The following is a 24,339-nucleotide window of genomic DNA, read 5'->3' on the forward strand; positions in this document are numbered from 1 at the left end:
TGGGAAGCATTTATTCTCAGCATACGCCAGAAATAGGTAAGCGCAGTGTGCTAGAATTCGTGACTGTGCTTCCATATACAAACAAATACATTACGATAAAACCATGGATGGAATATGAGGGATTACGGGTGTGCATGTGAAGCACAGCATCTCAACATCCGAGTTTCATACTGCGTCCACAAGAAGTCCTTTTTATATTGCATCACACACAAAAATTGTCAGCACCCTCTGCGCGTACATCTTGGCTATCAGTAGGGAAAATCCCAGCTCTCTGCGGTGAACCAGTCCAGCGCTGTACGTCCAAACGGTAAAGGGTAAAATAAATGTCAGGTTAAATGCCCTGTTGCATGCCGCCCGCATCGAGGGCGAGCGCCACGCATAAATGCCACGTTGAGTGTCATGTTCAATGTCAGGTAGATTGCCACGTTGGGTACCACGCGTGCATGCACCATGTTGTTTGGACGACATGGTCACCGTGACGTGTGGTGCACACAACCATAGGCAGAAGCAAAGCATGAGCATGTAGCAACAGCACTCTCAAACACAGCAGCATAGTTCGAGCGGTAGAACGAAGCTGCGTGCACCCATAATGCTACACACACAAGCAACCCGCAGCAGAATGTTGACAATAGATTTGGTCTCGGAACATCTCCTCCCACCACCCCCCCCCCCCCCCCCTCCCCCCTACCCTCCTCCCACCCCTCACCTTCCCTTAAAGAACTCAGACACCAACTGATAACTTACGTGAGATCTGGAAGAACACTTTCTGAGTATATGCAGACGAGGAACTGTATTTCGATGCGAGACTAAGCATGCGGAAATAGAAGCGCCCTGTTGTTCTGACATTTGTTAGTGTTACGGTGCTGGTGGACGTGGTGATCGACGTGCTGGCGCCTTTAAATAGACCAATCTGCACGCTCAGTTTGGCCGTGGGGTTAACCGTCGGCAAAGACAGGGTGACCGCTGCTCGTTTAGTGTCGTATGCAGCAAACGGGAACATTGGCCAGGTGTACACAGGGTAGCCTGTAGGGAAAGGAGACGAGATCATGATGAGAGGAATTATCATCGCGTACGGATTTTGGGGATACGATTATCGGTACCATATTTCCCATGACATTTTATAAGTCACTCTACCCTTTTTGTGGGCCATGTGTTTCGGAATAGTCGCGTTGCTAGGATGTCATACTTGATTATAAGGCCACCCCCTTCTGCGTCCAAGAAGTTTAGTGTAAAAAGGTGCCACTTATATTCGCGGAATTTGGTACGTCATGAGTGGCTACAAGTTTCCGCTCGTGCAGATAGGCGTGCCTACTGAGCTTACGTACGTACATGTGTACATCACATGCAAGCAAATACTATCAGTGCGCACTTGCCCATACACACACGGACACACACGAACAGACATCTGCACACGCACACACACGAACAGACATATGCACACACACACACACACACACACACACACACCAACACACACACACACACACACACACCTTGAACCTTGAACTTGCCCATTGCCGTGGGCAATGATAGCGAAAGGACCAATTCGGCGGCACACACACACACACACACACACACACACACACACACACACACACACACACCTTGACCTTGACCTTTGACGCCCATCGCCGGAGGCGATGATAGCAATGCTACGGCAGAAGCCATAGCAACTTGTGCTGGGATTACACCATTCAACAGCTTGCAAGGCTGAAGAATTGACCGTCACTATTCAGCCTGGTCTACACCATACAGCTATTTGGAGTGACATTTTCTGGCCAGACACACACACATACACACTCACACACGCACACATACTCATACGAACACAAACAGCCCCTCTTTCTCTCATGCATTCACCTGGACACAAACACTCGTAAATGACAAGCAAGGTCGACCACATTCTCTTTTGGAGGAGACAAAACAACATTGAATTAGCACATACGGCAGATTTAAATGCAAAAGCGTAAAGTGTATTTTCAGTAAGGAAATGGATTTCCAGGAAAGCATGTGGCTTTTCCAACCATGATATTGTGTGCCATGATAATGACAGTACTAGTCTGTTAAAAAAATCACGTTTCATGTGTCTTCCCAAGGCCACTGCACCGAGCGGAATCCTGTTTTGACCGGACAATTTCTGTGCACCAAAGTGCTGTGGATCGAACGTGCATCCCTGGATCAAGCGAAATCCTGTCATATCAGGACAATTTCTGCTGCACCGATGGCGTCCGGTCAGCGCAGGTTGTACTCTGCATGATCTCACTTATACTCCAACACATGTCAAGTTCAGGTACACCTAGTGCAATGCAACGTTGGTCGTTGTAGGCAAGTGATGTTGTGGACATCAAAAAGCCAATACAGACCGCGACAGAAATCCCTACAGTGAACAGGGCTGTGCTCATTTTTAAACTGCTTTAAAAATGCTATGGGAAAGGAAATGGACCAAGGAACTACAAGTTACGCTATACTGTCCACTAACACCACTGATGACTTGTAGTTCCCCCGTCCTTTTCTTTCCCATAAAATCATCCTTGGCTCTCCATCCGAGGCATTTAAAATTAAATCTGATTTCATCAGTCCGGTTCGCGCCCTAACCGGGGACAAAACTCGATATTCCCCGACCTTGGTCTGCATAGCGCCCGGCATGACATTGACTTGCATAATCGGATATAATGGAGCAGCACTGGATGACACTTCTAAAAGAACTATGATGACAACTTTTGACCAGTCCATTAAGAAACCTTGTTCAGCCAACAATAAATGATAAAAATGCATGGTTCTCTTGAGACTAAGGTTGCGTTCTTAAATCCCCTCGGAAAGGTTGGAGACTGTCCGAAAAGTTCGAGAGCTGTTCTTATATCCTCTCCGACTTTTAGGAGGCTCTCCAAAGCTCTCCAAGCTGGTTGAAACTTGGAGATTCCCGCGGTTTGGGATCAGCGCATGCGGACTACCACTAAAAGCCACGTGTTCATCATGAGAGTACGCATTTCCCTTTCCGCATACGCACACATACAAACTACATGTCATCACTCAAGATCGCGGCCCTTTGACGCTTCATTTTGCTTGACATGTGCAAAATATCTCCGAATTCTTCGAGACCCGTTCTTGAGTAATCCCAGTTTCTTCGACTTCTCTTTTCTTCTTCTTCCTCTAGAAGCTAGAGAATATAAGAACGCACCCTAAGTTAGACTGAGTTTTCAGCATCCGGAAAAACTGGACACCACACAAAGGTATATTATCACAGGGATTGCTACAAATTTTTGACTTGTCCGTTAACTCAAGCACAGCCACTTACACGCTTAGAAGTTTTCCATTTCACAAACCCTTTCCACTCTGATGCTGAGCCTGGTCGAAAATCTGGTGAATGCCTGAAAGTCTGTGTTCACAGTAAAGAGGCTGGTCACGAGATGATAAAGTACTGAATTCGAGCAAGAGTACATAACACCCAATAATGTGCAACTCCAGCCATGGGGTGCAGGGCGGCAGAACTTCACATCACCTGATGAAACCCGCACACATTTGTACCCTGTGCATGACAGATGCAGGGTCGTACGCAACCCTGCTTTGCGTTCAACTCGCTTGTGGTCACTTTGCACTGCTTGCCAGCGTAACGTTTTGGACCGTGCCAAGTGAAGTGAAGTTCTGTCATCGCAGCACCCTATAGAGGTTGCGCAGGCAGTTGCACACTCTTGGGGGTTATGTACTCTTGATGGGAGTGGCAAGCTCAAGTTTTAGGGTACAGCCTGACGGGGTCTCACCTGTTGGTGGGGTGCCGGTGGTGGTGAGTGAAATTGTGTAGCACTCCGGGACGTACATATTGATGCGCGATCGGAAATACGTGCCCTGGTGTCCGACCTTCATCAAAATGCGGATTGGATCCTGGAAGAGGTCGACCGTGAAGTTATGCGTTTCAAACCACTCGCCTGCCACCTGGTCGTAGTACTCCACATCTGCTTCCAAACTTTGGATGGTATGCTGCATGGATATGCTGGTCTGGTTGGGAGTATGCACCATAACATCTGTAGTAGGCGACAGATAGGGGCCGGGAATGGGTGAAAGGATAGGTAGATACAGGATAGGACAAATCGTTAAATCATTAGAATTAAATGCTCATTACTGGTCTTACAGTATGCGTTTGGTATGGCCGGTGCAAAGCTACGGCGGCAGACAAATGCCCAGCCATGATACAGACTGACAGTACACGAGCACACAGTAAGCTTGTATTTATGAGCAGACGTGGGCGCACTTGGCTCACTGCCTCATCAAGCCAAGATGCCTACAGTTCTCCCTTTGGGGATTGCTTTCACTAGAACGATGGATTAAGAGTATTGATAGGGTAAGAATTGGCGACCAGAAACACCCCAAGGTTGTCAAACAGCTCTGATTGCCAGCACAGAAAGGAGCAAAGAGCAATAACAGCAAGAGCTGGAAGTATAGCAAAACCTATCAAGGCGACCACTTTGATAAGGCGACCACCTGTCCCAGGAGACCACTACAACCAGGACCAATGGAGGTTATTTCCAGTCCAATGACCCTTGAAAAGAAGACCCCCTGTACACAGGGACCACATTTGCAAGGTCCCTTGAGCCGGCACCTTAGAAAGGTTTCAATGTAATGCATATGCTCCAAAACAGCCTCATACCGACTTGCAGGGTAACAGAATGCATCATATAATTATTATGTTGGCCAAGAGAAAACCCCATCGCAGGTACATGCGAGCTGGTGGATTGCTAACTCCGGTCACCCTGCCACGCAAGGACTTATATTTGGGAAAACAAACACACATGCACGCATGCACACACATTCACACACACACACGCACACACGCACACACACACAATACATTATGCCCATTCGGAGATGATGGCAGATCCCGAAGGAACCAACAGTGTTCAAGTCACGAGCAGAATCGGGCCTGGCGAGTCAAGTCCAGGCAACGGCGATAGCGTTTTCCACAAGTGCAAACGAAGTCTAAGGTGACAGGCTCGGTCGGAGGAGTGGTGGTGCATGCTGATCCCCACTCTCTGCTGTCCTCGGCGAGGTCGTACCAGTCCACTATCTGGCGCTCCTTCATGTCGGACACAACATTGTTCCATCCCCGCTTTCGGGGGCCATGACATGGACGGGTCTTGTCCAGTTCGCCGAAGAGGATACACTTTGGCATACGGGAGTCATCCATTCGAGCAACATGGCCTAACCAGCGGTGTCGACGCATTTACACCACTTTTGGGCCAGATGACTGCTGAGATCTCGGCTTGTTTGGCGAAAGCTTCCCGAGCATTTGGCACATTGCGCTCATCTGTCTTTTTCAATCGTGATCTCTCCATCAAGACGAAGGTGCACGTATATTCGGCCGTTGTCTTGTCGACGCTGCTGTATGGTTGTGAGACCTGGGCAACTAAGGCCGTGGATGTTCGTCGGCTTGCAGCCTTTCATCATCGCTGCGTTCGCTTCCTGCTGGATATTCCCAGAGACACACAATGGAAGGAGCACATCTCCAACACCACTCTCCTTGAACGAGCCAAGATACAGCCGATCGAGGAGGCACTGAAAACGCGTCGACACCCCCCCCCACCAACCCCCCCCCCCCACCCACACACACACACACACACACCTGGCCTGGTGTACAGCTGCCAAATGCTTGGCCATGCCGCCCCCGAGACATGGGAGAGTAGAACACACACACACCCACACATGATGTTTAACAAGTAGAATAGTAAAATACGCTGTCTTACATTGGCATGTGGTTCCGTTACCACACATCAGTCCCCCCGTACACCTTGGATTACAGGTGTCTGGACAAGAAAACACCAAGATGGAGTGAAAACATGTGTCTGTGGTGCATACCATATTTCTCCGATCGTAAGTCACACTCGATTGTAAGTCACACTGACTTACGATCGAGTGTAAGTCACACTCGATCGTAAGTCACACTCGATTGTAAGTCGCACTCGATTGTAAGTCACACTCCATTGTAAGTCACACTCGATTGTAAGTCACAATCGATTGTAAGTCGCACTAGATCGTAAGTCACACTCGATTGTAAGTCACACTCGATTGTAAGTCACACTCGATTGTGAGTCACACTCGATTGTAAGTCACACTCGATTGTAAGTCACACTCGAAGGTGAGACAATGTTGGCTTGATGTCACCAAACTAGTTCCTGTTGTCTAGTAGTAGTGGTGTGCATGAGAACATAACATGGCGCAGTGAAGTTTCGTACCTGTGTTTTTCTTGCCCGTGGTGCATCCCGGTTGTGTTCGCACGAGGCCTGCAGGTCCAATTAAATATTATTTATTTCTCTAGTCGTGACCGTCTTCCGAAATGTCAGATGCAGCTGCACCAAGTGTGCCGAGCGCAGATATCGCTGCTCTTGCCGATCTCTTCAAAAAGCAGATGGAGGCAGCCAATGAGCGAGAGAAGCGTCTCGATGCAATTATCACTGGTCTTACTCAACAGAGTCAGCCTCGCTCGCCGCCAGCACCGCCAGCTCCAAAGCCTGTCGCGGCGGAGCGACCCATGCTGCTGTCCTCCGCGTCCCTGTCAGAGTTTGCTGCCTGGCAGGAACTGTGGGAAGACTTCTCTCGGTGCCAGCACCTGACAGCACAGTCAAAGGAAACCAGGGTATCTGCCATCCGTCAGTGCCTGGACGAAGACCTCAGACGTTTTATCAGGGAGGGCACCATTGTCATCGCGACCAATCCTGATGCATGTGACGTCTTGGAGGCGGTCAAGCAGTTTCTTCGCCGACAAAGAAACCCGATACTTGATCGAATTGAATTTTATAAGCGCACGCAACAGAAAGGGGAAATGTTTGATGGGTTCCACACTTCCCTGAAGGAGTTGTTTAACACGTGTGATTTTGTGGAACACGAGCTCTGTTCTGCCTGTTTGGCACGTGCCTGTTCTACGTGCAAGACTAATCTTGCACGGGTCCACGCGGACATGATGCGAGACCGCATTGTGATCGGTATCCTGGACGACACCACCCGTCACAAACTGTTGTCCACCTCCGACGTGACATTGGAGGCGACAGTCAAGGTGTGTCGTGCAGAAGAGGCAGCCACACAGACCAGCCACCACATCCCTACCGCCGGCCAAGTCAATGCTGCCAGGAAGTCGTCTTATCAGCGCGCGAAGTTAGCTTCACAGCCCCCAGTTGAGGCGAAGCACACTTCTGCTCGTGATAAGTGCCGTAACTGCGGATGCACAGCGCACACGAAATCGCCATGTCCCGCGATCAACAAAGTGTGCCTCAACTGTAATGGAACGGGTCACTTCCGGGCAATGTGCCGCAGGCCTGCCAAGAAGCCGGACAAGTCGTCCAAGATCGCACACTTGCGACTCAACCGAGCATCTCTGTTGGACGACGCAACAGTTTCCGTTGCTACCCAGCTTGTGACCGAGCCAGAGCCCGTTGCTCTTAGTTGGCTCCCGGATACTGGTAGCGACGTTGATGCCATCGGCACTCAACACCTTGACCAGTTAGGCGGATTTGTCGAGAACCTGCTTGACGACATCGACGATGTTCGTACCGCAGATGGCGCCAGTCTCACCCCTGTTGGCAAGATTTCGGCGACTCTCAGTTGTGGACCAAACCAGCACACGTCCACCATTCATGTCTATGATGGTTTGACTGATGCCCTCCTATCCCGTTCATCCTTGCACGCCCTGGGATACTTGCCGTCCGGCTGGCCGAAGCAAATCGCAGCAGTCCAACAGGTAGTCCCATCGGTCGTTCCCAATGCACCTGCGGACAAGGTTGTGTCCAAAGCCACCGACTCAGAGACGATGAGAGCCGAACTCCTAGCTGAATTCGCTGACGTCTTTGATGACTCTGTGTTGAAGCCGATGCTTGGTGGACCTATGGAAATTAGAGTGCGAGCTGATGCTAAGCCTGTCGCTGCATATCATGCCCGCCAGATCCCGCATGCGTACCGTGACCAAGTGAAGTCCCAGCTGGATGACATGGTCCGGGATGCCATCATCGAGGAGGTCACCGAACCCAGTGCGTGGTGTCACCCGATTGTCATCGTGGACAAGAAGGGGACAAACGAGAAGAGGCTCACCGTTGATTTCAAAAAGCTCAACGACCAAGTCGAACGCCCTGCTCACCCCGCACCAAGCCCTCGTGACGCTGTATCCAGCGTTGGCAATGCAAGATATATCACCAAGCTAGACGCCCGCCACGGCTATTGGCAAGTTCCTCTGAGCGAGGCCTCCCGTCCGTTGACCACATTCATGACACCTTGGGGCCGGTACAGGTACCTACGCAACCCACAAGGATTGGTCTCTGCCGGATACGAGTTTAATCGCCGCACCGACGCCGCATTCGCTCATATCTCCCAGTTCCAGAAGGTCGTTGATGACTGCCTCGTCTACGATAATGACCTGCCCACCCACCGATCTCACGTCCGAGATGTCCTGCTCTGCGCCCGGGAGAATGGCATTACTCTGAGCGCCAAGAAGTTTGTGTTCGGTATGCCAGCCGTGGAGTTCTGTGGTTACCGCATCAGTGCTGATGGCTGGACCGTCGATGATGCCAAGGTCAAAGCTATCAGCCAGTTTCCAGCTCCCAGCAACCGCACTGATCTCCGATCGTTTATGGGTCTTATCAACCAGTGTGGTGAGTTCACCCCGCACCTGTCTGAGCACGCCGCCCCGTTGCGCCCATTGCTCAAGACGTCCAACGAGTTTGTATGGGACTCAGTTCACACAGACGCAGTCAACGCTGCCAAGGCTGAGCTGTTGTCACCATTAACGCTGTCATTCTTCCAACGTGACCAGCCACTCCGCCTAGAGACAGATGCATCTGCTTTGCATGGCCTTGGCTACGTTCTGTGGCAGTTGCAAGATGGCAAGTGGCGCATTCTCCAGTGTGGCAGTCGATTTCTGTCGGATCCAGAATCCCGGTATCCTGTCATCGAACTGGAGCTCCTAGCTGTCGTCTGGGAGGTGAAGAAATGTTCTCTCTACCTCGCCGGTACATTGTTTGAGCTTGTCACCGACCACCGGCCCCTCACACCAATCATTAACTCGTACTCGCTCGATCAGATTGAGAATCCCCGGCTCCAACGCCTGTTCATGAAGCTTCGTCCATATCAGCTGCATGCCACTTGGCGTAAGGGTACTGACAACGCTTTCGCCGACGCGCTGTCCTGCAATCCGGTGGATGATCCCACCCCTGACGATGAGCTCGGTGAACACCCAGCCCTTCGTACTCCTGCCATACGCGCTTGCATTCGGAAAGACACCGAAGGCCAGATTGCCAATCTCCGGTTTGCCGAATTGCAAGAAGCCGCTCGAGCTGACTCGGATTATCAGGCACTCCTCACCACCGTCCGGAACGACAAACGCGACTTATGTCCTGCTGCCCAGCCGTATTGGACAGTCCGTCATCATCTTACGGTCGACCAGGACCTGGTACTGAAAGGTCCTCGCATTGTGGTACCGCGTTCCCTCAGGCGTAGTGTGCTTGACGACTTGCATGCTGCTCATCAAGGTCTCAACCGTACCAAGGCTCGTGCTCGCCAGGTGGTGTATTGGCCCCAGCTGTCCAACGACATTGACAATATCGTTCGCAGCTGCGCTGAATGCCGTCACCATGCACCTTCCCAGGTGAAGGAACCTATGCTGGCAACTGAGGATCGTTGTCCTGCCCTCCCGTTTGAGAGCACCAGCGCGGATCTGTTCGAGTGCCAAGGCTACCAGTTCCTGGTATACGTGAACCGCAAGACCGGCTGGCCCTGTGTTGCCAAGATAGGACGCACCGCCACCTCCGCTGACGTAGTCCGTGCGTTCTGAGGCTGGTTCGCGGATCTCGGTGTCCCAGCTGTCCTGACGACTGATGGTGGTCCGCAGTTCACAGCGCAGCGTTTCTCTGCCTTCTGTCAGCGTTGGCAAGTCCGCCACGTCAGATCCAGTCCGCATTACCCACAATCGAATGGCCATGCAGAGGCGGCTGTCAAGGCCATCAAATCTCTCGTGTACAAGACCACCACCAACGGAGACATTGATGTCGATGCCTTCCGTCGTGGCTTATTGGAATGGCGTAACACTCCCCGTAGCTCCGGTCAGAGCCCAGCGCAGGCTCTGTTTGGCCGCCCCCTGTCGTCATTCGTGCTTGTCCACCGGACCAGTTTTGCCCCAGCGTGGCAAGAAACCGCTGACGAAATCGACAGTCATGCCTCTGCCCAGTCTGAATCAGCCAGTCAGCACTACAACCAGTCTGCCCGTTCTCTGCCTGCCCTCCACCTTGGTTGCCCTGTGGATCTACAAGATCCCCGCAGCAAGTTGTGGAACGCCCGCGGTACCATTGTCGCCATTGGGAGCCACCGCGACTACATGATCAAGCTTCCCAGTGGCCGAATGTACTGGCGAAACCGCCGCTTTCTTCGTCCTGTTGTCTTGCCCGTAGCACCTGCACAGCCGATGCCTGCTACCCCCATCACTCAGCCTGCCCCGCCAGTCCGGCGCTGTCAGCGAAGCCGCCAACACCCGTCTAGGCTGAATCTTTCGAACACTCGTGGCCAAACTTATGACTGCCTGTGCGTCTTTCTGTCTCGTGTTGAGCTCAGCTATGTTCGTATTCAGTTATCTCTATCTTCTTTGCCGTCCTTTCTAGTTGGTATTAGATGCCTTGTTGTCATCTCAGAAGGGGCGTGAGATACATGTATGTAAATGTAATTGTTATATTTCTATCTCAGAAGGGACGTGATGTATCATGCTAGCTACTCATGTATTGCGCATGTACTTCAAGTTATTATCACCCGTATAACGCGTATTGTTACGTTATACGCCTTGCTTCACGTGATTACGTCATGTCTCTATTTGACGCATGCACGCATCCATATTCTGGATTCATGTGTTCTTCTCCTTGCTCTTCTTCCTCACTTGAGAATGTAAATAATTAGTTTCTATTATCTTGTCACCAAACTAGTTCCTGTTGTCTAGTAGTAGTGGTGTGCATGAGAACATAACAGAGTTTTGTTTTGTTTTGTTTTGTTTTGTTGGCTTGTTTGTACTTGCTGTGGTGTGACTCGTTTGTAGACCCATAAATAATGAGATTATTCGGCAATTTTTTAGGGGTATGGCTTTTCACTGAGCAAAGCTGAGTTCATCAACGGCTTGTGCCTCCGTTATGGTTGGATGCCGCCGAGGTTACCAACTCATTGCTCTTGTGGACGGGACAATGGTATTGACCATTCTTTATCATGTCCCCTTGGTGGGTTTACCATTATCCGCCATAATGAGATCCGGGATGTGACAGCCTCTCGCCTTCAAGAGACCTGTCACGATGTCTCCATTGAGCCACTGCTGCAGCCACTCACTGGAGAGAGAATGAGATACAGGTCTGCTATTGTGGAGGAGCATGCGCGGCTTGCTGTAGCGGTCAGTGGTTTGTGGGGCAGTCATTTTGAGCGTACTTTACTTGGTATACGGGGTATTAATCCTCATGCACGCTCAAATCGATTTGCACCACACACCACTGTCTATCGGCGCCATGAAAAAGAAAAGCGACGATGATATGAAGAGCGAGTGAGAGAGGTGGAGCATGCGACGTTCATGCCTGTTGTGCTGTCGGCAAGTGGTGGCATGGGAAGAGCGGCGACATCACTCTATCGCCGAATCGCGTTATTGAGAGCGGAAAGAAGGAAGGAGCAGTACTTCCAAGCAATATCTTACATCAGATGCCGTCTCTCATTTGCCCTGTTGCGATCATACATCATGTCTTTGCGGGGTTCACGGGGTCTTTTCCGTGAGCGATCGGTTCGGCATCCAGAGTCTGCTGAGCTGGTTGTTGCTGAGGCCCAGGTTGCTCGCATGTGAGAATCTATATATTGCAGCAGATTATTTCTATTATAAATACTGGACATGGATACTGTACTCAGTGACTTTTTACATTTTACAGGCTACGTTTTATTATTATTATTGTAAATCTTTCCTTTTGATCTTGTCTCTTATTGTTGTGACCTTTCCACAATAATTGTGTTGCGTTGTCAAAAAATAAAATTTGAGGGTATGCAAGTTTCCCTTCAGAAACTTTTTCAAGGACTTTCCACAATCGATTTACACCCCAAAGGGAACATACCTGCAAATTTCGAGCGAAATCGGTTTGGTTGGTTTATATGCTACTTCCCAGTACAACTCAAAACCTGCGCTCAGAACTACTTGAAACTACAGCCACTTTTGCAAACAATGGAGAGGCCCTCTGGAGAGCGCAGATGTGCTGTAGGGGTTGATGGGAGAAAGGTGTGCGATACACAACATCCCTGTGTCTTAGTACGGAGGCTTTACCCAACTACAGCAGGTAGCTATAGTGAGATGGTCCAAGACCATCATTGAGACACTACAAGTGTATGCAAGAATGAACGCTCTCCAATGCAGCATACAATATCCACAGCACCCAGAACCTGGAGTCCCTCACCATTAGCCGCACACAAACCGGGAGCAGCTTGCAAGGGCACATCACCATACGTGGACAAAAATGGTTGCTCATGCAACATAGAAACACAGGAAGCAGAGTCAATTAACGCCGTTACACACTTGCCTTGAACATGGAGATCTAGCGTAGGGACTACAGACGATACAGCCTCGATACGTACTGCATCTGCTGGCTCCTCGTGAACGACTGGGAGTTGTCCCACACCACCAGTACGTACTCAGTTTCCCGAGCGCCAAGGGTTGTGTGGGCAATCTAGAGCAAAATGGCCAGGTTGTCCACAACCACAACAAATCAGTGGTTCCACCTGACCACCACGACAATACGAATGTCCACGACCACTGCTACTACTATGAGGCTGATCAAATTCGAAACTTACCCCTGTTCGTGGAGCAACAATTTCCACACAGCTGAGTCTCTTTTCGAGGTCCGTCAACCTGCGATCAAGTTTCTCGAGCGCTTGAGCTAGTTGATCACGCACTCCAGTGTCATTAAAGGGGAAGTTAAGGCAAACATCAAAATTTCAACAGTTGTAGTCTTCGGGGTGCTGAGTCGAATGGTCTTGGTCCGAGAAAGCTGAGACGCTCCCTTCCTACTTGAATCCCAATCGAACTCGCGCACTTCCACCGAAACTGGGTGACTGCGCCCTACTAGATGGGGATTTGTATGCAAAATGTCACTAAAAGCGCCATTTCGTTCTTATAAAAGCACGGATGACCGCGATTGGCCCATATGTTGTAGTCTTTTGGACGCTGAGTCGACTGGTTTGGTCCGAAAAGGCTGCGATGCAGCGTTCCTCCTTTACTCCCAATCGAACATGGTTGAAGAAGCGGTCACGTGCGGTTTGACATAACTTGTAAAAATGTATAGGCAACTCTTGCACCTTTGTACAACTTTGCTGTAGAAAAGGTCAAAATCGTACACCAAATCGATTGTCGCATCGCATCGCATCGCAAAAGTTGAGCCAAGCTCAACTTCTGCGATGGCCTGCGATGGCCCAGTTGCGGCAGTTGCGTGGGGTGCGACATGGCTGCGATTTGGGTTTTTCCCGGTTTCGCGTCTGTCGCATCGCGTGTCGCATCGCAAAAAAGCTTCTGTGAATCCCGCTTTAGCGGTCAAATATATCGCGTATTTGACTGCTTAGTCAAATACACAATATAATTGACTACCTATATTTGATTCCTTAGAATTTCTTGGACTTAGAAATTTTCTCTTTAACTTAGAAAAAGAAATTTTGAAGAAAGCAGAAATACACAAGATGGGATTTGAACCCACAACCATGTGAATCTCAGTCACTCTTCCTTACCACCCAGCCACTGTGCTACCGATGCCGAACCTAGTTTGAACAATGAGCTTGATCCTGCAATGCCGTACAATGCGGTATAGGCTATATTATCGCCTTCTTAGTATTTGACCCCACTAATTTCCCTGATACCTAAGCGGTCAAATATATCGCGTATTTGACTGCTTAGTCAAATACACGATATATTTGACTACTTATATTTGACTCCTTAGAACTTCTTGGACTTAGAAATTTTCTCTCCAACTTAGAAAAAGAAATTTTTGAAGAAAGCAGAAATACACAAGATGGGATTTGAACCCACAACCTTGTGAATCTCACTCACTCTTCCTTACCACCCAGCCACTGTGCTACCGATGCTGAACCTAGTTTAAACAATGATCTTGACTTTCAATGCAGTACAATGCGGTATAGGCTATAGTATAATACTAGAATTACAAGGATATGTCGTATATGAAGAGAAACTATTGCGTGGAGAACACGATAAATAGATTATAGACCTCATAGTTGGTCTATACAGGATATACAGACCTCGTAAAAGACCTCGGGGGACCTCGGTCTTTTACTCGGTCTCTATATCCTGTATAGACCTCCTAACCGGTCTATAATCTATACTTATCGCCTTCTTAGTATTTGACCCCACTAATTTCCCTGATACCTAAACCGTCAAATATATCGCGTATTTGACTGCTTACATTTGTATTCAAATACACGATATATATTAGGGGTGAAAGTTGGCACTGAGATCCCGAGTTCGAGTACTCTTCATCTCCTAAAAATTGCACACCAAAGGCTTTAAAATAACATGATTCAACCCTGATTGAACCGAGTAGCAGTCATTTTTCTCGGGTATATTGGTTGGTGGGTCATTTGGGCTCTCTCTACTCGTGAACAAATGTTCACCACACAGCCTGCACATCACCATCTGCCGACTGCTGCCCTGAAACTGCAGATTTCTGTAGTAAATGCATGTACGTATGAACGAGTACTCTGATTTATTCCGAGTACTATTTTTTTGGAAAAAACCGAGCGAGTACTCGAGTACTCGGTATAATTGTTTCACCCTTAATATATATATTTGACTACTTATATTTGACTCCTTAGAACTTCTTGGACTTAGAAATTTTCTCTTCAACTTAGAAAAGAAAATTTTGAAGAAAGCAGAAATACACAAGATAGGATTTGAACCCACAACTCTTCCTTACCACCCAGCCACTGTGCTACCGATGCTGAACCTAGTTTAAACAATGATCTTGACTTTCAATGCAGTACAATGCGGTATAGGCTACAGTATAATACTAGAATTACAAGGATATGTCGTATATGAAGAGAAACTATTGCGTGGAGAACACGATAAATAGATTATATACCTCATAGTTGGTCTATACAGGATATATAGACCTCGTAAAAGACCTCGGGGGACCTCGGTCTTTTACTCGGTCTATATATCCTGTATAGACCTCCTAACCGGTCTATAATCTACACATACATGTCAAACAAGTAACGTAGTTGCGTGATGTCAGCAATGTACATGTATGAGCTAAAGTGAAAGTAGTACATGTACATGTTTTGCAGGGTCGTGGGCAACTGGCCATGACCACTCGTGCGCGCCTGCGTCACGGCCCGTGGGCATTTCCCAAATCGGCCGGTCGAAACATTGGCCGAAAATAGTGGTTTTGAAGAAATCATCGATCTTTTAGCCGAATACGCAATTTTCGCACTGAATTCGCCGAAAATTGATGTTTTAGTGCCTCAATAGGATGCAAATACAATTTCTGTAGCCATTATCTGCGAAAGGTGGCTGCGACTTTAGAGCCAAATTTCCACCTTTTACAGAAATTTCCAGCCGATTCTGGCGATTTTGTCAGCCGATCGAAAAGCCGAATAGGCCAAAATAAATGGCCGATTTGGGAAAGGCCTATTGGCAAGGTGTTCGTCTGAGGGTCATATCAATGTACGTGTATCAATGTAACATCTGCATGATTCAGCTCGGGCTATATATGCGCTACGGCAGGCCAGGATCCTAGGAGCAATTCGCATGCCTGGCTTTTGTAAAAAATAAATAATAATAACCGCACCATGATCGGAAAAATTTTAGGGGGTTCGTTCAAACCCCTCGAACCCCCCCCCCCTTGATCCGCCCCTGCACTGTATCTATAAAACTTATTCGATAACGTGATCTTTGGACTCGCCTCCAGGGATTTGTCGTAAGCTGGGGCACGCGTACGTGAAACGAGTGGCAAGAAAGGCCCAGTTTGTACAAGGGAGTAGTAAAATACCAGTATTTTTCTACTAAAATACCAGTATTTTTCTACTCCTATTTTCTCACGCCGAGTCCTCTGTGCACTAAGTGCAGGTCTCTTGCCACTCCCTGGTTCCCGGGACCCTGGTTCACGTGATTGTGACGTTTATCGAATAAGGTCTATAACCATCCCACACTGCTGACACGGAATGACAAGTACACTACCCAGGCCGTACCTCTTAACTTCAACACAATCAATGAGCGCCAGAGGTTAACCACATCCAGGATTCTGGCACGGAGACAATCCCACAGCCAGATACCCGAGATGAACGATTCGTCGACCGTGAAGAGGGGCACTGAACGACTTCTTCGCGGGAGTTGAATCCAGTGGCGTTGGTGGTGGAGATCGCCCTTTCCATTTTTCAGGAACTCGATCGATCATTTGATCTTGCGAAGCGTCCCCCTCCTCGGCTTCTTGAATCGTCCAGTACGCAGAATGCAAGGTCGCGTCATGGGTGACGGATTACTGTCCCGCATCTTCATCTCCATGACACGTCAGCAGGAGAACCAAGCTATCCAAAAACCGCCAATGTCAAAACAAATCCGCCAGTAGTAGTGGCTGAGCTTCTTCCTCAAATCTTGTCTCGACCCGAGCACGCGCTGCGAGGTCATGGGCAAACTACTTACTCGATTGTGCATGATCGCGCCCCATTTTTCCACTCCGAAAGGCATTATTTTTCAGAAAAAAAATTGGAAATCCAAAATGGCGCTAACCGTCGCGAACCCCCTTAATAGCAAACCCTTTAGAGATCTGCCCTGTAATGTATTCTTTCTTGGCACTTCTCAAATCTGACTTGATTGGAATTTTCCATTTGCTTGGAGCTCCGTTCACAAGGCCATAGCAGGAAATTCCTCTTACTAAAAGTTAAACTAAATCTTGAAGCTCAAATCAATTGTCACCACTATACAATCTTAATCAGAAACACACAGGATATCTTACCGCATTTGCCCATCACAGTCACCGTGCCAAAAATGTCGCAAGTCGCCTTAGGTGCTTGTGTGGCTGTATAGCCACCGTTACAAACTCCCCTCAGTTCATTGTTTCCAAATGCGGAATTGAATGTATCTCCCATAAAAATTCCGTTTGGTAAACTTGGTTTTTGACATATCTTGGCTACCAGCAACACAGTTCAGAGGGAACATATAGAAAATATGTTGGTGGGTTGTTTGGTTGGTTTATATGCTACTTCCCAGTACAATTCAAAACCTGCGCTCAGAACTATTTGAAAGTACAGCCACTTTTGCAAACAATGGGGTTGATGGGAGAAAGGTGTGCGATACACAACATCCCTGTGTCTTAGTACGGAGCCTTTACCCAACTACAGCAGGTAGCTATAGTGAGGTGGTCCAAGACCATGATTGAGAAATAGAGGGTACCAGGTTCAAGTCCTTCTTGGAAGCAGAAGAGCTTTTTTCCAGCCGTGCTGCGACCCAGACTTAATTGGGAACTTGTTGCCTGGAATGAGGGAAGCAGTGTTGCAGTGCATGGGATTTTCGTCATGGAAAGTTGCATGATTCAGGCAAATGGTTCACTTTGCTCAGGAACACTGATCTCGTATTAATATTGCTGCCTCGCAAAAAACTGACGGAGACGTTGTGAAGGTTTATCAATTGATCAAGGAAATGTTTTTCAAAACGAAAAACGAAAAAGCACCACTTTATCTCCATGGATATCTGTGTATTTCCAAGTGAAACGTGCCATGCATGTGTAATGCACATTCTTTCCCCTTGCTCGACTGGGCAAACCTTGCTCACACCTAAACACCTACTCACTCTAAAACCGGATTTGCTAATCTATCATACCCCAGAGGTATTTGTTTTACAATTTTAGATAGAGTGAAATTACAAGACAAGCAGGATAGTTCCTCAACATCAAATGCTAGATCAAGATATAGCAGCATTGTGCGCAGCACAGCCCTGAATGGAGTGAATGCCCCACCGGCCTCTCGGTGGGTCAAGTGGCTGTTTTGCGGCGGAAGATGATGACAGAAGGCACAGGCAACATCAATGTTCATGTTCAACAGGTATGGCGGCGTGGTGTGGCTGTGTGCGACGGGCTGGCAGGACAGTGATTGCCTCAGGGGCCTTTGGATCTGCTGCTTGGGGGCTGCTGCTTGGGTCTGCTACGTTGGCTGCTTTGTTCTTTCCCCGTCACGTCACTGTGGGACAAGTACAGTCAGCAGCAGCAGTATTTTTTGTTTTTTTTGTGGCACATGCAATAACTAAGGGTGCTTTCTTAAATCCTCTGGGAAAAGCTGGAGACTCTCGGAAAAGCTGGAGACTCTCGGAAAAGCTGGAGACACTCGGAAAAGCTGGAGACTCTCGGAAAAGTTGGAGACTCTCGGAAAAGTTGGAGACTCTCCAAAAAGTGCCAGAGCTGTTCTTTGTTGTTGTTGTTGTTGTATACTTTATTTATAGTGGAAATCAAAACAGGCAAAATGCCTAATAACATTGGACCCACTGTGAATAACATGGAAAAGGATATTGTGGAGAAAAAAAAAAAAAAAAAAAAAAAAGTAGATACAAGAGAAAAAGAGAAAGGAAAAAATGACGGAAGGTTGGTTGCAACGAACAGATATCAATCCAGTAAGCATTGGAAAACCTATGTCGCTGATAATATATACTGCAAGGCTTGAGCGCACATCGGAGCGCTTCAGCGATTGTTTTAATGGATAGCTGGGAGTTTTCTCTTTGACTTACATATTTTAGTTTTTGGATATAACCCAGAAATGACTGAGTTACGATCGATTGAAAATTTGAAAAGTTTCGATCCCAGGGGATCGAAAGTTGTACAGTCCGTACACAAAGGGTTAAAATCCAAATACCTATTTGAACATTTTGCTGCTGGTGGCAATCTATTCCACATAATGGCTCCAGCGTGCGTTAGGCGCTTAGCAGAACGAGCAGTGCTAGCAGGTGGGACCACAAGCAAGTTGCTTTGGCCTCCCCGAGTGCGAGTTGAGGGCACGACAGCAAAAAAGGACTCAAACAGGGTGCTGCATGCATCATGCAAACATCGCCAGATGAAACACAACATATTCAAGTGCACAGAAACCTGTAGATCACATACATGCATTCGATTTAGCAGGGGAGCAGTACTGGTCCACGGTGGCGACTTGCAGACTGCCCGAGCGGCACGTTTGAACAGCCTATGTAGCCGTTGTTCCTGGGCAACTGTCAAATACGGGTAGTAACTAATAGAAGCATACAAAAATTCAGGCAAAACGATAGATCTGAAGTAGGTGAGTCGGCATGGATACGGCAGCGAGAAAGCATGTCGCAGCAGGACAGCAATTTTGCCGCAACACGACGAGCAACATGGTCCACCATTGTGGTCCAACTCATGTCCGAGTCAAAATGCAGTCCAAGGTATTTGGCAGATGTGACTACTGGTAGGACTTGTGAATTGCATACAACATTGATGTCGAGGGCTGCAGCTCTATGGTGTGGTATGGCGAGTATCTGCGTCTTGGTCTCGTTAAGGATCAGTCCACGTTTATTCAACCAAGTGGCCAGGTACTGAACTGCTGCAGTGAGGCGCTGGGAGACAACTTCTGGCTATGGACTGCTCGCACGCAGCGAGATGTCATCAGCAAACTGAATAGTGGTGACGTCATGAGGGGCAAGGTCGCCGGCAATATCCCTCACATACAGAACGAAGAGCAAAGGTCCGAGAACTGACCCCTGAGGAACCCCTGACTGGCTGTCATAAGTTGTACTTCTGGTTTTTCCTGTCTCCACGTATTGCCGGCGATACATCAAGTAGTCTGAAAACCATTGCAAAGCAGTGCTAGTGAGACCCAGTTCAAAGAGGTCCTCAACCAGAATGCTATGCTTTACCTTGTCGAAAGCTTTAGACATGTCGACAAATGCTACTCCTGTGTGCTGCCCAGCGGCTTGTGCTTCATTGATGTTCTCTACAGCTAGCGCTAAGGCATCTGCTGTGGAATGCTGGTGTCTGTAACCAAACTGACTAGTAGGCAAGAAATTGTTCGTGTTGAGGTACTGCAGAAGCTGCTTATGAACAATACGTTCAAGCACTTTCGACACTATCGGCAATAGGGAGACTGGTCGGTAATTCTTGGGTTGGCTGGGGTCTCCAGCCTTGAACAGAGGCCGTATCTTACCCACCTTCATTGCCGCAGGAAACTGTCCTTCTCTCAATGACTTATTAAATAGTAGCGTGAGTGACGGTGCCAGGATGTCAGCATGCATCTGGAGGAGACTTGCTGGAATATCATCACTCCCAGTGGCTTTTCTGGTGTCCAACTGTTCCAACATTTTCCGAGTAGTTGCAATGGAGACTGGCAAGAATTCCGAGAAGTGCACCGCAGGTGGAGGCCCAAGGGGTAGGCGTAGCTGTGCAGGGCGAGCTGGATCTTCCACAACTTTCGAAAAAGTGTCTCGAATCGCATCCACCGTGCACTGTGGATCCCTGTACGTCGACTGTTTGCCTGTCAACTCCTTGATTATTTTCCAAGTCTCTCTGGCATTTCCAGTACATTGCTGAAATTTGGAGTTGTAGAATTCCTGTTTCCGGGTCCTGTTGTAGCTAGTTGCCGCACGTCTGGCTGTACTAAATTCAGAATAAGTCTCCTGTGTCTTAGCAGAGAGCCACTTTCGGTGCAACCTATTCCGCTTGTGTAATAAGTACAACAATTGCCGGTCAATCCACGGCACTGAAGGCTTCTTCGTTCTGTGATTACTTTGAAGTGGGGCATGGACATCCAAAACCTCAATAAACCGGCTAGACCACTCGGTCCACATGGCGCTTGCGTTGCCGGTAATACTACACAAGTTCTTCTGGGTTAAGTCACGCCGGAAGTGATCGTGGTTTATCCGGTGATAGTTGCGGTATAAACGTGTGGTGTCAGATCCACGAGGCACAATGAGGTGAAAGTCACTGGCCACGGCAGCATGGTCACTGAAAGCGACCGGGATGATCTTCGCTGTAGTGGAAGGATCAAAATTGTTCAGTATCAAATCGAGGGTGCTGTCTTGTCCTGTTGAGCTAAATCGCTTCTTATATCCTCTCCGACTTTTAGGAGGCTCTCCAAAGCTCTCCAAGCTTCAGACGTGGTTGAAACTTGGAGATTACTGCGGTTTGGGATCAGCGCATGCGAACTACGGCTAAAAGCCACGTGTTCGTCATGAGTGTACGCATTTCCCTTTTCGAATACGCACATACATTCATCATTCAAGATCGCGGCCCCTTTGGCGCTTCACTTTGCTTGACATGTGCAAAATATCTTCGAATTCTTCGAGACCCTTTCTTGAGTAATCCCAGTTTCTTCGACTTCTCTTTTCTTCTTCTTCTAGAAGCTAGAGAATATAAGAACGCACCCTAACTTTTCTGGTGTTAGACTGACTGCTGTTTTTTGCCCCCCCCCCTTTTCACACGTGCTACATGTTCCTGTCCCAGCCATGAGCGCGTGTCGTTATCACCTGACCTTTTTATCACTTTTTATCACTTTTGTCACTAGGGTATGCCACGTTTCTTTGCCGATTGAGCGCAATTGCGTAGCCGTGTAAAGATCAGTCTACTCTTATTATGCTTTCATTCAACATCATGCCTCCACTCATGAGCTCAGGAGGAGCGAAACAGCTGTCTAGAGGGTCATTGTTAATATCAATTTATACACCGGAATTGTCCTCGCTGTGATGATGGTGATATGAGTGCAGAGTTTGGATCGGCCAAGAGCGCAATGTGGTGGTGTGGTGTATTGGATTTCATAATGGCCGAGTCGTCGCTACTTCTTCTCAGTTTACATACTGGTGTTTTATGTACTCAAAGGGTGACATCGTATGAGAACCATAATAAACAATGCAGACAACAGCAGAATTTTCGCCCGATCATGCGCTCACAGTTCTGTATGATGTTGAGTGAGTTGACGGAGAAAATGCCCCAGGGGCGTCTTGCGAACTTGCAGTACTGTGTTGGAGCGCAAAAGTCTGAACTGTCTCCCCGTTTTTTTCAGTATGCTACATTGCTGTATCTCAGAGTGCTAGAATCTGTTGCGTAAGTATCGATGATGCCCGCAGTACACTAATGGCATGTAGGAGTGTCATTTTGCACCATATGTAAGCACTTAGTCCGTCTTAGCCTATCTCGTATCTCCAAGCGCGGGATCACAATTCTTCGCTTCATTCTATGTATAAATATGTGACTTCAAATTAATGCTAGCCATTCTTTATTCTCAATCTCCACTGATCAGACCTTAGTGATTCAAACAATGCTGCCTGGAGGAAATTATATCTGGCAGTATATACAACTTGGAGTCATGTTGCTGATGTCATTGTCGGCCAGAGAGCGCATATGGAGGAGGTGGAATTGCTTCATCAATGTTCATACTAACTGATTATACACTCCTCAGTGCGAAGTCGTGTTTGAATGGACGTTCATACCGAAAGCCGATTTTCAACGCTGTTTCGACCACTAAGGTCTCATCAGTGAATATGATTTAGCTCTATCCACACCGAGGCGGATGGTTACAAATGGAACGCCGATGTGGTCTATTTGAAGCACGTCCGATTGTAATTTGTATTTTTCACTAACAATGAAATTAACACACATGCACACAAATCAGCCAGTTGCTGGGAACAAGCTCACGGGATACTGTTGTAACACTGATTTTGCAATTTGAAAACCACACAAGAAAGCTTACCGCATGTGGCTAGTGGGGTAGTAGTGGAAGGTGCTGTGATGCAAGTCACCTTCGGGTTACCATGAACCTCATATCCCTGAATACATGTCAAAGTCAGCGTATCAAGCAATTCTTGTTGAAGGAATACACCGTTGCTGTAAGACCCATGAGCTGGATCCTTAGGACGTAGACAAACTAACAACAGAGATCAAAGGGCAAAAAGAGGCTTGATGAGTGTTTCTAGTATTTCATGTTTGTTCTGTTTATGTTGGGTCGGGTATTGTTTGTTTTGGTTATGTTTGGTCGAGTATTGGTGCTTCCATGTACAGATTAGAATACTGCGTGATAGTGTGAACGTATTATGGCAAAAGGTACTTTTCTTGGCATCATGTCAAAAACTCGCCAGGAGTAGGAAGCAAGTTTTGAAGCTCTCAGTGTCGTGACTACTCCCCCCCCCCCTTCTCGAGGCATATATCAATAATTGATATTCTGACGAGAATTACCTGCCTATCATGGATAACTCCGCACCGCCAGGCAGCTCAAAGCGTCAGCCTCCAGAGCCACCGTGGAGGCTGAATTGTGGAGGCTGAAGGTCAATACAGTGATGTGTGTCGACGGCCTCACAGGCCAGAAAATCGTGGAAAATGGGGACACCCTCATAAACCAGGGGTAAGATGACGTCGCCTCCGGGCAGATTACTGGGTCAACTTGCAAGTCAAAATGTTTTAGCCAGACCTCTAAAAAAACCATTGTTGAACTTCGTCTCTTTCTTGGCAAATCTCGCATTGCTGTCCGCCATTGTTTCACTTCCTCACTGCAACTGCACATCTTGGACATCCCGATTTGGATATCCGATGCCGCCGTCATTCATGCACTCACGAAACACGGTACGGTAGAAGACACTATTTGGCACGGCCGTACCCGCACAAAGTCGGGTGCATTTGTCGGAACAGGCGTACGCTTCATAACTGTTTGCCTGAACAACGGCTGTATGCCGGTGCCAACATTCGTGCAGACAACCGAAGGCAATACCTTTAACGTGAAGCACGAGGAACAGGCACCAACTTGCCGCCCTTGCAACTCAGAAAATCACCTCGCCGGCACTTGTCTTACCTTTTAAAAGAGTCAGAGAATGAAGCCCACCTATGGACAGTAGGAGCCAACTTTTAGTGAAATCGGAAATTTGGCCATGTCGGGTGATATTGGGCCGTTACCGCCAAGTTATAATTGGCGCTTTAATATATTCGCACTTGATTTTTCGGTGTTCCGCCAATGTCATACGGCATGGAATAACCGATTCACCCTTCGAACATAACCAGTGACCATTGAATCCCACAACGTGGCAGCACAAACCATGACAAAAGTTGCGATTGGTTCGTTTGAGTCTTTTAAACTGGAGCTGCCACCAACGAATACCAGCAAATCGCTGACGAAGAAACTGCAGCTCATGTCGAAATCTCCCAAAAATGAGACCAATCCGGCGAACACACTCTGAAGCTCACAGATGTCCGGGCAAAGTATCTACTCAAAATAAAGCACCAAGTCTTGAGGGAAACTCTCGTGCAAAGGACTTTCAGGAAACTAGCCTAAAAGACTGGTGCAAGGCATTAGGACTTAAGTGCAGTATGCACAGGTGCTACAAAAAGCGGA

At 48.0% G+C, this 24,339-nt stretch overlaps 1 protein-coding gene across 1 annotated transcript; it reads right to left on the minus strand.

Annotated features, from left to right (window-relative positions):
* Window positions 1-470: 470 nt before the first annotated feature.
* LOC135828727 (uncharacterized) lies at window positions 471-22,803 on the minus strand. Its single transcript, XM_065341150.1, has 6 exons — window positions 22,711-22,803; window positions 16,986-17,159; window positions 5,736-5,795; window positions 3,759-4,019; window positions 745-1,023; window positions 471-592 (listed from the first exon to the last, which is right to left on the minus strand). Exons 2-6 carry the CDS (start codon window positions 17,116-17,118, stop codon window positions 471-473), a joined length of 855 nt encoding a protein of 284 aa, XP_065197222.1. The 5' UTR covers window positions 17,119-17,159; window positions 22,711-22,803.
* Between the last annotated feature and the right edge of the window lie 1,536 nt (window positions 22,804-24,339).

Source organism: Sycon ciliatum, chromosome 12 (assembly GCF_964019385.1).
Source record: "Sycon ciliatum chromosome 12, ocSycCili1.1, whole genome shotgun sequence".
Lineage (NCBI taxonomy): Eukaryota > Metazoa > Porifera > Calcarea > Leucosolenida > Sycettidae > Sycon > Sycon ciliatum.